General features: G+C 31.4%; 1 protein-coding gene across 13 annotated transcripts in view; it reads right to left on the reverse strand.

Moving 5' to 3' along the window:
- The window catches only part of LOC134728137 (muscle M-line assembly protein unc-89-like), a 158,454-nt gene that overhangs the window by 98,870 nt on the left and 43,135 nt on the right, over nucleotides 1–16,449 (reverse strand). For all 13 annotated transcript variants that reach the window (XM_063592587.1, XM_063592588.1, XM_063592581.1 and 10 more), the window contains 2 exons: nucleotides 10,025–10,170; nucleotides 3,680–3,755 (listed from right to left, as the gene is read on the reverse strand). In XM_063592587.1, coding sequence (XP_063448657.1) covers nucleotides 3,680–3,755; nucleotides 10,025–10,170 — 222 coding nt within the window. The remainder of the gene's footprint in view (nucleotides 1–3,679; nucleotides 3,756–10,024; nucleotides 10,171–16,449) is intronic.

Genomic DNA, 16,449 nt, shown 5'->3' on the forward strand with positions numbered 1-16,449 from the left:
CAACATCAAAAAGAGTCCAGGGGGTCGAAAGTATTTATTTAGACTACTTGCAATCAAAAAAGTATTCAAGTATCTGTCTTTATTCACACACAATTTATGCCGATCGTAAAAATTAATAATATTTTTATGATATCAGATAAAAATTAAATGTCTTCAGGAAAAGACATATCAATAAAAAGTCACGAACCTAGTTTCTTTTGATGAGAAATTGGATATCATAATTAACGAAATAAAAAATCGTAATATTTGTCTTCAACATTTCAATCGTTAACAATTAACGTAATTGATAATTGCACTCCCAATTTAAAAGACTATTAAATGATCTTTAATATTTCATATGTATGCAAATTGTTATTTTCAATTAAAATTCTCATGTAATATACATATGTCCTACCCATAAGTACTTCTCAAGAAATTTTCAGGACAAAATGTTTCTTTTGAATTAATATTTCAGAGCTATATATGCATGTAAAAGTTTAAATGTGAAACATTTTGGACCTGTAGTTTTCAAATATTCAAAAGGCATACACTATATTTTAATACATTCATCCAAATGATAAAAGCAGAAATGACTGTATCAGAAGTTAAGCCAATTACTTATGTCTCATAATTTCCCTAATCTTTTTGGTTTAGATTTTTGTTTGAAGGTCACAGGTACTATCCTATGGGACAAAGTTTCAAGGTCTCAAGGTCGCAGGTCAAATATGACCATGTTGCAGCCACATTTTTTAATGTTTCTTTAGAATATTTCATATTTGATGAGAAATATTTTATGCATAGGGTCTACTGGTATTACATTATTCTGCAACAACATTGTTACAACTTGCACCAAACAAGTTAATCTTGCAGTGTCAGGCTGCTGCAAGTTTTTGTACAAAAGTCTTAACATTTATTATTCATGCCTTTAATAAACATTGCTACAAGTTAAATTTATGCTTCATTGTTTTAATCAGAAGATATTTTTTTATAAAAAATGCAAATGAAAATAAATATTACAAAAGAAAAATACATTATAACTTACATTTTTTCTTTATATTCCTACACCTTCCACAAAATATAAACCTATCAAAATTTCTAACGATTTATAAAAACCCATCAAAGAATATTTATGATCATCTTTGAATTCGCCAATTTTATGATCACTTATGAGGCCTTTGTCAACAAAAATTACCTTAAATGAAACAATAAAGCAAAGTTTAAGTCCTCCCTGCATCAGAAATTGATCCATAAATTGTCCATGTGCTTTAAATGGATAAACTGTTTCAAGATATTTCTACTCTAAATCAACATCGATTATTTATGTAATTTTATTAAATTGGAAAATTTTTGGCAGCTGATCTTGGAAGATTTTCAAACAGCAATGAATTTCCTCTCATTGATGAAAGACTCCTTTGAGCCTTTATTCAATCAACTTTCTCATTATAAAGTACAAAAAATGTCCTAATACAGCTAGCACCTGGTAAGATAGAGAGGAAACCTTATGTAATCTGAAGGTATGAAATCATTGAATTTTGATAGGCAAGCACTTTTTTTCTTTTTAAATTTTGGTTGTACACAAAATGTATTACTAAATCCAAAGTTGACAATGTCATCACCATAAAAAATTAGTAAATCACAAGCAAGAGATATTTTCTACCCCAATTATTGCAAGAAGGAGATGTTTGCTTGGGTCAACCCGGTTGTCATGAATAAAAATAAAAAATAGGCATCCACAAAATTGAAAAAATAGAAATAGGCAAAACAGAAATCAAAACTGAAGCAAAATACCATTTGCATTTATAGTCAATAAAGTTCAACCAAGAAACCTCAGCCAAGGAATAACTGTAGTGATTATGCTGACTAAGTCAATCTAGAATTGTCCAATATCAAGGTCAAATATCATAGAAATTTAATATGACAGGCTGAATTTATTAAATCATATTTACATTAACTTGTAAATTGAGCATGAAAATGTTAAGTGTCTAAACCATAGAGTCAAGACAAATATCTAGATTTGAAAGAAGGTGTTGCGCAAATATTTCTTCAAGGACCAATTTTAATATCAGATTACGATACCAAACTATGGTCTACAACTGAACTATATATATATGTACATATATTGTCAAAATAAAGATTCAACCTGATTTCTTAATTAAATATTTGACCAAAGAAAGAGTTATTAAATCCATGTTAAAGTCAAAAAAGAAAATCTGCCCCATAATAAGGGAGATTTAAAATCGTGTTAGAAATTACAATGACGTAAAGTTCTGGAATTTGATTTGAGTATTTGAGAACAGATATACTGTTTGAGATAACTAAAGAATTGCAATTTAACAAGTCTTAAAAAGAATGAAATTTGTTCAGTAAAAATACCACCTCTCATACTAAACTTAATTCTTTTTCATTTCAATAATTCACACAAATATCTTCAATACTAATATTTTTATGCAGTTCTAATGAAATTTAAAACAAATCTTAAATAACTTTAATTTTAATATAAACAATTTGGCGCTACTTACCCTAAAAATCTCATTGCACCCAATTAAAGAACACTATTTGTGAAAATTTCATTATTAAGTTAGAGTGAAGCATATAATGCAATTTAAGTTGTAATTTATTCATTTGGTGTTCACATGAAAAACAGTAAAAAAGTTCACCTTATTTTGCAAACATTTTGTTTTCTATGAAACAGTCGAAGTATTTTTAACGAGACAGTCAGAAATCGTCATCTATCATGATGTGAACCTGTCCCGACAACATTGTCAGATTATCTGTAAGTTACCCTTATAAGAAGTCTGATTCTATACAAAATTTTAATCCTCCCAACAAAACTATCAGTATGACGACTTGATAGATATACAGACTGCTTAAGTTTCAATAGGAAAGTAATTTGTATCAGTGACTTGAGTCACTCTTTTTCTAATGACTGTATTGTATCGTTGTGTTTATGATTTTTTTTTAAATAATTAATGACTTAAACTTGTATCTTCTTCTTCTTCTTCTTCTTCTTCAGGAAGTCAACCCTATCTGCAGGGTCACCACATTTAAAAATTTTGTTTATTTTTAAAATTGCGTTATTTAAAATCTTATCTACTAGTTAAAATTTAAATAATAGTAACAGAGTTAGAATAGGATAAAACTAAAAAGTAATTAAAAACAGGAACTTGTATGTACACTATACATCTTAAAATTTTAAAATGGATAAAAATAATATCTTATCAGTTGTTTAACTTTCTCTATAATATTTTCTGACTTTTTTTTTCATGCACAGTTTTACTTTTACTACATTTGAGGTTAGAGTTTAAAAGCAAAAAATAAAACTACAGCAAACATTTTATAGGAACTCTGTTTATAGAACTGAGACTGTTAATAAATATATATCATTTTGAAATTCTTAAATTAAGTGGTATATGAAATTTTAAAATTTTGTAAGCAAATTGTAAATAAAACAGGACACAAAATTTTTCATGGTTTATGGGTAAACACTTTTAACATGGGCAAACTTTTTACTGCTTCCAAAATAGAGAATGATTCTTTGTTTATTTCTGGCTACTTAATACCACCTTGAGACAGACTGGCTAAATATAATGCTTTTATCCAACCAAAATTTCTCTATAAAACAACAAGATGCTATAAAAGCCGGGAAAACATTGTTCACCATTTTTTTTTTTTATATATATATTGATGTCAATAAAATTACCTCTATCTCTTTGTCGCAGCTGTCGTAATGCTAATCGAATCTGCTTCTTCTCTTCGTAATCATTGGTCTGTGTAAGCTGAAAAGAGACATCGTAACATTAATACCACAAATACTTCATAGAATTAGAACTAAAAAAATATTGCGGTTAATCCAGACTGATTTGTACCAAGAATTTGTATTATTACTATACAAATCCTTGTTTGTACCAAACATGTTTAATTTTATGGTTTCTGCACTTCGGTGCTTGTTTAGTTCATTGATAAACAGGGGACCGTGTTTATGAATGTTAAATAGGCATTTATGTTATTTGGTCTTTTTTTGCTTTTTGTTCAACCTGAATAAGTGCACTAAAAACTTTGACTTATGTTATTGGACAACAACAGGAAGAAATGGAAACTGAGTTTATAATCTTATTTGTTGTTGGTGCACTTTTAATGCTTTGTACAGCCTTTATATATTTATTATATGTGTAGTAAAATTGAAAATGGAAAAGGAATGTGTCAAAGAGACAACTACTCACCAAAGAGCAAAAAAACAGCTGTTTGGTTTTGAAAGTTTCTATTTTTGTTAGTAAGAAAGCATAACACATATTTCTGCAATTAACACCACAGCCAAGTTTTTGTTCTCATGAATCTTTTGTGAAGATTATAGTCCAATTTTAAAGGGAGTATTAATTTAATGAATAAAGTTTAATAAACTGGTGTTCTAAACTAATACAGATATTGAGGAAAATCTTCAAAAAGATCCTTCTACCAAAATTTAGATCTCGAGCTTATAAGAGATTGATTAAAGGATTTTGTTTTAGCTGAACCACGAGGTCCTTATTTACCCTTCATTTCCTAAAGAAGATAAATATGGACCATTCAACCATAAAAAAGACCTTTTGTGTACCAATTTAATCTAATTCACATATCCAAGCCCAAAAAACCCTCCTGTTATCAATGTCTATACTATCACAAATTTATTCTAGTAAAAACAATAAGTAAGGCAAAACACTTGTTTTAGGTGTAAAGGTGGAAAATCAATCTCCATATATTAGTCAATAAAGGGGAAAATTTCATTAAAGTTATGAAGCTGTTGTAGTGGAAAATTGTTTCAACACATAGAAGATATTGATCTGACTAGGACCAATGTTTATAATCTGTAATCTATTAAAAACATTAAAGAATGTGGAGATCAATTGGCAGGTATATTCTATTTTTACACCTGTGGTTTACATTATGTAAGCTTATTCATAAACACAGGTGTCATTTCCTTTTTTTCTTCTCCAAATGGTAATTTTTAATAAAATATATTTAGCAGAATTCAATTAAAAAGCCTTCATGGGTACCAAAATTAGTCTTCCTGCAGTTAGCAGTTGCTGTTGAAAACAATTGCATTTGGTTAGGATATAAGTGTATATTGTAAATTTTGGCTTCCTCCATTAATTATAATAGTTTGAATTAAACCCCAATCACTAAGACCAACAGAAAATTCAGAATTCCTCTATTAGAACAATTTAAATATTCTTTACACTTAATTCAAGATAATTGTCTTTCGTCTGTAAATAATATAATAAAGAAACTTCTAATTTACATGACTGTGAGTGGCAACTTAACATTATTTCTAGACATAAAAGGGTCCCCAAAATTTCATATTTCGGTCAGTTCACTAAATTTCTAAACCATGAGACTTTCAATACTTTGATATTCAGACTTTTATGGCACATTTTTCAAAGAAAAAAAATTCAATCATAAGTTCCTTACCTTTGTACTGATCAGACTCTGTGACCGTGACCACAGAAGATGTGATCGTGGTTCCGTAGGCATATCCACACTTAATTTACGATGCATGTAACTGACAAACATAGCATACGTTTTTATAATTTCAAATGAATCTCCATTGAAGAACAATTCAACATTTAAATATTCCAGGTGTCAACGGTTATGAAATATTCCCATAACTATATCCATATATTACGAAGTTTTAAATCAGTTATAAATATAAGAGAATCCATGTCGTTTATATTTAATGTCTATGATACTGTAATTTTCTTTTTTATTTAACTGTCACATGACCTCCAGCAAAATTAGTTTGAAACGGTATTTACCCCCACTCAAAATATTTACTTGTAAGGATTTAAACATTGTGTAAATAGCCGAATTAAAGTTATTCAAAAGAATTCAAAATTGATATAACTGTTACAAGGCTATTCAATATACTGTCCAAAACATTCTACGATTCTTCCTGAGAAATATTAATTGCTATCTGAATGTCGTGTATCATGTCAATCAGCACAAAATCCCTCTTCTTATTAAAGGTTATCGTAATCTACACTGTCCTGTACGAAAATTAAAAACTTCTTAATTCATGATGAGACAGAAAAATGACTCGATATCCAATATGAAAAATAAATTATCCGAGACACATCCATGTTTTCATTCTGTTGAAACTCGGCTCTATCTATCTATATATGTAATAAATTGGCCTAACGAAAAATAAATATATTGATAAATCTTGGATTGATTCTTTAACGATATGCTAGTCCAATACATGAAAGGAATTTCCGACAAAAAGTAAACACGGCCTTTCATTATTATAGTGAATAGCATGCCAGGGTTTTGATAATAACTATCTATGTAAACCCTGTATAATCAACAGGGATTATAGTCATAACGGTGAATAGTCAGTTGACAAAATTTGAAGGCAATTACTCCCATGACGAAATAAATGAAAACTAATTATTTAAAACGGTATATATCTTAAAAGATATAAATGTTCTTTTATGAAGACTAAAATTGGTCAAATTAGTTACGTAATAAAATAATTAACTTGTCTATTGTGTAACATAGGGTGGAATTACACAAGTCCCGATTAAAGAAATGGAACCAAGTTCTTACATTGAAATATCAATTTGAAGTTTAAAACATTTAAAATGAAGATATGATAAATGTCAAGCTACAAGGCTTTCCTAAAAATCTTCTGTACAAAAATTTAGAAATATCGTACCACTTTAAACTAATGCAGTTCATATCATTTCATTCAATATTTTTTTTATGTGAATAATAATATCAACTGTTGACTATTATGTATATAGTAGGGTGTGTTTTTTTGCTGCTTTTTTCAGAGTGCTATTGCAGACTATCTCTTGGGGGCCAGATTTTATTGAGGGAGGCCAGATTGACCCAAGAATTCCATCAACCTTTAGCAGGAAAACTGACAACCTAGTCATCAAGAGTCAAACACACCTGTCATTTTGTGCAGGACTCGAACTAACATACTCTGTGCATAATCTGATGCATCATTTCACCAGTAAACCAGGTTGATACATTTCAATGGGTGAGATGAACTTTCTAACTGAAATTCAAGAAGCAGTTAAGGTGGTACCTAACACTACAAGGAGATAACTCTGTAAAATCAGCAGAACATTTTAATGACATTGTGTTTATAAGGGAATATTAAGCTTCTCAATGATCAAAATAAGTGTTTGTCAAACTGCTATATAACCAGTGTAATTTTTCTGATTAAACAGTTGGTTCAAATTTTTTGAAATTCTTATATTTTTGTCAAAGGGTCAAAGTAATTTTAGTTAAAGTGTTAGATACCACCTTTATTTGCGATTTATCTTGAAAAATCTATTCTTTTTGGAAAAAAAAAACCATAATTTTCAATAATGTGGCTTAAATCATTGGAAAACATGAACATAAAACGAGTAAAAAAAATAATCTTGAAGTCGAAACTGCAAATTTATGCCATTCAATGTAAACTCACAAAGCAATTTATTTACAAAACAGTAGAAAAACACTTGTCAGTATTACCCCATAAAATGTCCTTATGATATTTACACAAAGAATTTTCAGAGCTTCTTGTTGTATTGTACAAGTTCAATATATATAAAGAACATAACAAAATAAACATCTTATTTGCTCATAATTTTAATCCTTGTTCTTAACACCTTTTTGTTTTATATATAGATTGTCAAGTGCTGTGTTTAACGTGATCAGACCTCCTAGTTAGCTTGTGAATGGAATATCTCAACAAGAAAAATATTGACTAATATTTAACTACATGTACTTTTAAGTGCTTAAATTGCTTCTAGCTCATAGTTGCATGCATTATTCTTATAGATAATACAATGCAATTTTTAAACCAATTACAATTTTTTCTGCCACATGTAAAAGGGATAGTAAAAAGTATCACTTTAATTTCTATGCAATGCAAAGCAGAAATAATCCATAGAATGGTCAATATCCCTCAGCATTCAAAGTGTACACCCATAAAAGGTACAAACAACACTGCAAGATATTCTTTTTTGAAAATATCCAACAGTTGAGTGAACAGTCATTAAACAAGACAGTTTGACTACTGGTGGATATAAATGGTTAACTAGCTATAGCTATCCATTTTGAAAAAGATGAAGGTTAATTAAGAAATAATTCATGGGGGATTGAATATATTATGATTTTACCACGGGTTGGCCCTTTATGACGAATATTTTACCCTGAGCGCTAGTGAGGGGTAAAATATCAGCATAAAGGGACAACCCGTGGTAAAATCTAGATATATTCAAGCCCCCATGAATTATTTCGATTCTAATAGGACAAAAACAGCAATTCTTTTGAATCTAAGCCCTCTAGGTGGAGGCAAATATTTGCCGTTCCCATAAATCAACGCACTTTTAGATTGGCGTAATAGAATGGAACAAACAGAATAGGTGGCATGATCAAAATAATTACAATTACATATTTAGTTAGATTTTGATGAATTTTAATGATAATTTACTATATATATGTCTTCTATGGATAAAAATTGGGCTTATACCACATTTTATCATCCTCTGTTTACATTTCCTTGTTGTGATTATTTTCGAAACCAGAAGCGTGTATTTTCCCGTAAAATGCTTAAATCATTACGTCAGCATTCTATGAAGCTGTGTACTTCATTCATAAAAAACATATGACATGGGGGTACGATCGGAACAGCCAATGCAATATATTCATATTTTACCACGAGTGTGTACTCAAAGCGTTTGAAGGACGTCATGTTAGAATAATTCATTTAGACAGAAATCAAACAAAGTAAAACTAGTAAAAAAAAAAGTCATCAAAAAGTTTTAATTCTCATTCTCAACCTTATTTTGAGCCCTTTTATTTTCATAGTCTAAATTTACTCTTTTTTTTTTAATTGAACGCAATGAGGCTAAAAGTAATTAACTTAAATTATTAACAGTAAATCTTATAGTATAACAGGCTTTTAATTCATAATTGCTATATTAGACATAAAACATAGGACATTTAAACCCTCCATCAATAAACTTTTATTTTAAGCACTGCATGTATTTATAAATGAAGGGCGACACTTTCATTAAGATTCAACAACCTAAAAATAACTTTTGATTAAAATGAAAGTCATCTGTCATACATGTACTATCAATGTTTACTTTGAAAAGGACCAACACTGGTAACCTCTGACAATGGTTCCCTGTCAGAGATTATACAAGGTACCATCAGTCTCAGTGCCTCATTGTGAAATAAACATTTATCAAGGCTGTCAATATCTGATTAATATCATAAAACAAACATTGAAGTTAATTTCGAACAATTATATGTTCAAATGGGTCTCAATTTATTTCTCCAATTTCACACCTTTGTCAATTTCTTGCCAAACTTACGATATCTTTTACAATCAATGCTAGATTAGTGTTAGTAAGTGTAGTGTTGCTTTGACGGGAAATTAATATGTTCATCCACGCCATAAATCACTCGGTTGCATGTTAATTTGTAATTTCTACATATTCGGTGTCACAACTGATTCCTTAGATAAGTATTTTGTAAATAAAATATATATATATATCTATTGTCAACAATAAAAATCATCACATCTTCAATGACACTTTCTTTTCAATTTCATTGTTGTCTTTCAGAAAATTTTGACTCATGGTTTAATTGATAAAATGAATTTGGATTGCATTTGTCAAAACATTGATATACCTTTTATTATTTGAAAATCTGAATGGGTTTTCAAATGTATAAAAAAGAGTGAACGTCAATAGATAGTTTGGACCTGATAATCTATATGCCTAAAAATGTTGACATCTGAAATTCAATAAAGCATTTCAAATGGAATTTAAAAAAAATTATGTTGATAAATAAAAATTTATTAACAAACTAAGGATTAAACTTCCTCAGGCAATGTTGACTTCAGATAAATTTAGATATTTTTTATGTCACTTTGTGGTCAAAGAGCTTCTAACCATTCTACATATCTCCCAGGCTTTTTTTTCATTTGTCAAAATTTTTAATTTGGCGATTAGAATAAATGGCAGGTAGTAAAAAATAAATTGCAATTCAAAATAAAATTCCATACCAATTTTCTTAATTCGTCTTTACTGTCAACTCCGCTGTAATCTTGTTGAGCTGTACAATCTAGAGTTATGTCCCTTTTGACACCATTTATCCTCAAACAGCTATCAACAAATTGATGAACCACTGGTTTCCTTCGTAACTCAAATGCTGAAATAAAAACAAATCAAAATGTCAATATCACATCTTTATCATATAATATAAAATAAAACTTACCATAAATATATTTATGATAACATCTTCACTACAATTGTATGAAGCCACATAAAAATTATGAAAGTGTAAATTCACAATAAGATTCAAATTTTACCAAATAAATATTATTCACTGAACTTGTTTATATTGGGAAAATGTCTTAATGTCCAATAATACCCAGGTACATATTACTACACAGACCTGAGAATATTGTAAATATACAAATCACTTTTTGAAGACATCCTTTATATATCTTAATGGCTTGGATTTGAAAACCTTTAATCATTTGGAAAATGTCTGTCACATTTTTATTTCGTATGCTATTGTTTGTTTATGTTCTAATATATATGTCTGTTCAAGAAACTATCAAATAGATCACTAAAACATACATGTTTCAAAGACATTATTTTGGATAAACATGTCAATCATGTGAATATATTCAGTACAACTATGTAAAATGCATATGATACAGTCGTCACTACAACACTTCAATAATGATCATAATATTTACATTTTATTTCATTCAAAAGTTCATTTTCGGATACATGTATTAGTAGAAATTCAGCGGTCTATTCAAGGAGTACAAACCAATCACACAAATTACCTCACAGTGTCATGTTCCTATTATTTAGAGAAGAGAGTGGAACATGTGTCAAAGAGACAACAACCCAACAAAAGACAGAAAACATCCAAAGGCCAATTTAAATGTGGGTGTTAAATCTTTTATATGGATTGTTAAGAAGTAAACACATTTTATGATTGGTGACATTCACTAACCAGATGCTCCGCAGGGCATAGCTTTATACGACCGCAGAGGTTGAACCCTGAACAGTTGGGGCAAGTATGGACACAACATTCAAGCTGGATTCAGCTCTAAATTTGGATTGTGATTAAATAGTTGACACAGCATAGGTTTCTGACACAGAATGAATGTGTTCTAATGAACTTAAAATTTTTGTTTTCTCTTAGAGCAATTCACTATGCTGTTGAATATTAATCCTCTCAAAAAAATGTTTGAAGACATTTTATTTTTATTTTTTATTTATGAAATTTCAAATGAGAACATTGAACCCAATTTTTTTAATCACATCTCCTTTCCCTTATTCCAAAACTAATCTCAATTAAAATTTCTAATGGAGTTTGCAACAATAACTACTCATTTAAATACATCATAAAATATTAAGATGTAAAATAAACTGCTTGTTATCACTGAATGGTAAAGATTATTTTAATTTATCTGTTGGTAGTAAAAAGTGAATATACATTGTATATTGTATATAACAAAGATTTAAGTTGATTCTGGACAAAGAAAGATAACTCCAATTAAAAAAAATTCTTGCAATTAGATATTTCTTGCTTACTATTCTGGACAAAGAAAGATAACTCTAATTAAAAAAAAAATGCTATTTCACAATATTGTGCAATTAGATATTTCTTGCCATTGTGCAATACTGTGCAATTGAAAAGACTTGCTATTGCACAATGCTTAATATAATAATTTTAGATCCTGATTTTGACCAACTTGAAAACTGGGCACATAATCAAAAATCTAAGTACATGTTCATGATGTTTGGATTCAGCATATCAAAGAACCCCAAGATTTCAGTTTTTGTTAAAATCAAACTAAGTTTAATTTTGGACCCTTTGGACTTTAATGTAGACCAATTTGAAAACAGGACCAAAAATGAAGAATCTACATACACAGTTAGATTTGGCATATCAAAGAACCCCATTTATTCAATTTTTGATGAAATCAAACAAAGTTTAATTTTGGACCCCGATTTGGACCAACTTGAAAACTGGGCCAATAATCAAGAATCTAAGTACATTTTTAGATTCAGCATACCAAAGAACCCAACCGATTCATTTTTTGTCAAAATCAAACTAAGTTTAATTTAGTACCCTTTGGACCTTAATGTAGACCAATTTGAAAACGGGACCAAAAGTTAAATATCTACATACACAGTTAGAATCGGCATATCAAAGAACCCCAATTATTCAATTTTGATGAAATCAAACCAATTTTAATTTTGGACCCTTTGGGCCCCTTTTTCCTAAACTGTTGGGACCAAAACTCCCAAAATCTATACCAACCTTCCTTTTATGGTCATAAACCTTGTGTTTAAATTTCATAGATTTCTATTTACTTATACTAACGTTTTGGTGCAAAAACCAAGAAAAATGCTTATTTGGGTCCCTTTTTGGCCCCAAATTCCTAAACTGTTGGGACCTAAACTCCCAAAATCAATACCAACCTTCCTTTTGTGGTCATAAACATTGTGTTTAAATTTCATTGATTTCTATCCACTTTTACTAAAGTTAGAGTGCGAAAACTAAAAGTATTCAGGCGACGACGACGACGCAGACAACGACGCCAACGTGATAGAAATATACGACGAAATTTTTTTCAAATTTTGCGGTCGTATAAAAACTACTTATTTATTTGTTTTAATCTAATCATAAATAATAGAAAACCTATCCAAGTTATGATGGACAAACAAGTGAAACTGCGAGCTACTGCTCACTGACTGATGATAACCCCACCGCAAGTGGATAATATTAATAGTGTAAAAATATGCAAGTGTTTCGGTAAACAGGAAGTTGTCGAGGGATGAATCTGAAAACGCATCACACGGTATAGCTGACTTATATAAATCCTGAAACCAAATTTCAGAAATCCTTGTATTGTAGTTCCTGAGAAAAATGAGACGAAAATTTTCAACTTGGCTATCATGTGTTAAATCATACAAGTGTTCGGTAAACAGGAAGTTGTCAAGTGATCAATCTGAAAACGTATCACACGGTATCAGACAGAAGGACTAACAGACAGAGGTAAAACAGTATACCCCCCCTTTTGTAAAGCGGGGGTATGATAAATAAAAGGTAGATGGATGGACAAATGGATGAAAATAGATGGTTACCTGTCAACCATAAAGAGGCCAAGTTGTTACATTATATTATGAACAATGTTTAAATCAATTATCACTTTGATGTCTAGTATGCTAGCTCACAATGTAACAAGTTCACAAGAAAACGTGTTACAGAGAAACTGATACAATATAGTTCTGACACCTTGCTTTTAACCAGTCAAGACTCATACCCTTAAACTCCTAAAATTCACATGATTAACTCAGAGATGAAAATAATACCAATGTTACAAGTCTGCTGTTCAAGCAGCCAGAAAAAAAATGCACACTCTACAGCACTTTAGAGTGCAGCTTATTGTCCTACATCCATGATATGAATATCAAACATCATTTCTACCAGACTAACATCCCTAGATTGATGTTTATAGCCTAACACATAGCAATTATCCATAGAAACATGTCTTTATTAAAATAAGGAGATATGGTATGACTGCCAATGAGACAGCTATCTACCAAAAGACCAGTGAACTAGGATGTAAACAAGTCTTTGTTATTCATAGTAAAAAATCTTTATTTTTTTTATACAAAGAGCTTAAAAGCGTGCAGCAAAAAAAATTAAAAGTCTTGGTGTTGTCATGGATTCAACTCTAGACTCTAAACTAAATGGAACCTGCTGACTATTTCACAAACTTTGATTAATTTCAAAAAAGATGATATGATTACCAATAAGACAACACTTAAAAAGAGACCAAATGACACAGAAATTAACAACTCAGGCTCACTGTATATATATAAACAGCCGTCTTCAAGATTGGGAGTTGTTACAAGACATGATTTCCCTATATCATTTGTATGACTTGCAGTTTGTTTATACTGAACCAAATAGTTTAAATAAAATGTGACAAATCATTTCTGTATAAGTATCACACTGTGTATGCATAATATCTTCTTTGGTAAAACCTTACACAAACATAATCTATCTCCTCAAGCCCAACCAAATATATCAATCACTTGGAATTAAAATGTTCCCATATTTACGTCAAAGCCACATGAAAACAATTTCAACAAAACGTCACCATAAACTCCCCAATGTTTCAACAAATACAATGTACGTCTTTAAACACTTTTTTAGCTCACCTGGCCCGAAGGGCCAAGTGAGCTTTTCTCACCACTTGGCGTCCGTCGTCCGTCGTCGTCGTCGTCCGTCGTCGTCGTCGTTAACAATTTACATTTTGAACTTCTTCTAGAGAACCACTGAATGGAATGGAACCAAACATGGCATGAATGTTCCTTATGAGGTGCTGACCAAGTGTTGTTACTTTGTAGCCGATCCATCATCCAAGATGGCCGCCAGCGGGGGACTTAGTTTAACATAGGACACTATGGGAAATGCATACAAATGACTTCTTTTAGAGAACCATTGAATGGAATGAAACCAAACATGGCATGAATGTTCCTTATGAGGTGCTGACCAAGTGTTGTTACTTTGTTGCCGATCCATCATCCAAGATGGCCGCCAGCCGGGGACTTAGTTTAACATAGGACCCTATGGGAAATGCATACAAATGACTTCTTTTAGAGAACCACTGAATGGAATAAAACCAAACATAGCATGAATTATCCTAATGGGGTGCTGACCAAGTGTTGTTACTTTGTAGCCGATCCATCATCCAAGATGGCCGCCAGCGGGGGACTTAGTTTAACATAGGACCCTATGGGAAATGCATACAAATGACTTCTTCTAGAGAACCACTAAATGGAATGAAACCAAACATAGCATGAATATTCATTCCTTATGGAGTGCTGACCAAGTGTTGTTACTTTGTAGCCGATCCATTATCCAAGATGGCCACCAGCGGGGACTTAGTTTAACATAGCACCCTATTGGAAATGCATACAAATGACTTCTTTTAGTGAACCACTGAATGGAATGAAACCAAACATGGCATGAATGTTCCTTATGTGGTGCTGACCAAGTGTTGTTACTTTGTAGCCGATCCATCATCAAAGATGGCCGCCAGCAGGGGACTTAGTTTAACACAGGACCCTATGGGAAATGCATACAAATGACTTCTTTTAGAGAACCACTGAATGGAATAAAACCAAACATAGCATGAATGTTCCTTATGGGGTGCTGACCAAGTGTTGTTACTTTGTAGCCGATCCATCATCCAAGATGGCCGCCAGCGGGGGACTTAGTTTAACATAGGACCCTATGGGAAATGCATACAAATGACTTCTTTTAGAGAACCACTGAATGGAATGAAACCAAACATGGCATGAATGTTCCTTATGAGGTGCTGACCAAGTGTTGTTACTTTGTTGCTGATCCATCATCCAAGATAGCCGCCAGCCGGGGACTTAGTTTAACATAGGACCCTATGGGAAATGCATACAAATGACTTCTTTTAGAGAACCACTGAATGGAATAAAACCAAACATAGCATGAATGTTCCTTATGGGATGCTGACCAAGTGTTGTTACTTTTTAGCCGATCCATCATCCAAGATGGCCGCCAGCGGGGGACTTAGTTTAACATAGGACCCTATGGGAAATGCATACAAATGACTTCTTCTAGAGAACCACTAAATGGAATGAAACCAAACATAGCATGAATGTTCCTTATGGAGTGCTGACCAAGTGTTGTTACTTTGTAGCTGATCCATTATCCAAGAAGGCAGCCAGCGGGGGACTTAGTTTAACATAGGACCCTATTGGAAATGCATACAAATCACTTCTTCTAGTGAACCACTGAATGGAATGAAACCAAACATGGCATGAATGTTCCTTATGTGGTGCTGACCAAGTGTTGTTACTTTGTAGCTGATCCATCATCCAAGATGGCCGCCAGCAGGGAACTTAGTTTAACATAGGACCCTATGGGAAATGCATACAAATGACTTCTTTTAGAGAACCACTGAATGGAATAAAACCAAACATGGCATGAATGTTCCTTATGAGGTGCTGACCAAGTGTTGTTACTTTGTAGCCGATCCGTCATCCAAGATGGCCGCCAGTGGGGGACTTTTGAATGAAATTAAACATGTTCCTTTTCTTATAAATGAGGTTGTGTTGTCACTTTTAGCCAAATTTTATATTTTTTTATATGATTTCAAAAACCCAAGTAGAATCAGGTGAGCGATACAGGCTCTTGAGAGCCTCTAGTTTTTATTGTCTCAGAAAAGGTATTAAATATAATTATAAAATATTTCATCTAATTTATAGCTGCAGGTACTTTAAAACATTAGCCGTTCACTTTTTACATTAAACCTCTCAAGACCTTTTTATTAGGTGACAATCTGGATGTAACACAAACTTTTTTTTTCACATATTGTAGTGTATCCCATCTGAAATTAACTTTTATTCA

This window comes from Mytilus trossulus, chromosome 8 (genome assembly GCF_036588685.1).
Source record: "Mytilus trossulus isolate FHL-02 chromosome 8, PNRI_Mtr1.1.1.hap1, whole genome shotgun sequence".
Classification (NCBI taxonomy): domain Eukaryota; kingdom Metazoa; phylum Mollusca; class Bivalvia; order Mytilida; family Mytilidae; genus Mytilus; species Mytilus trossulus.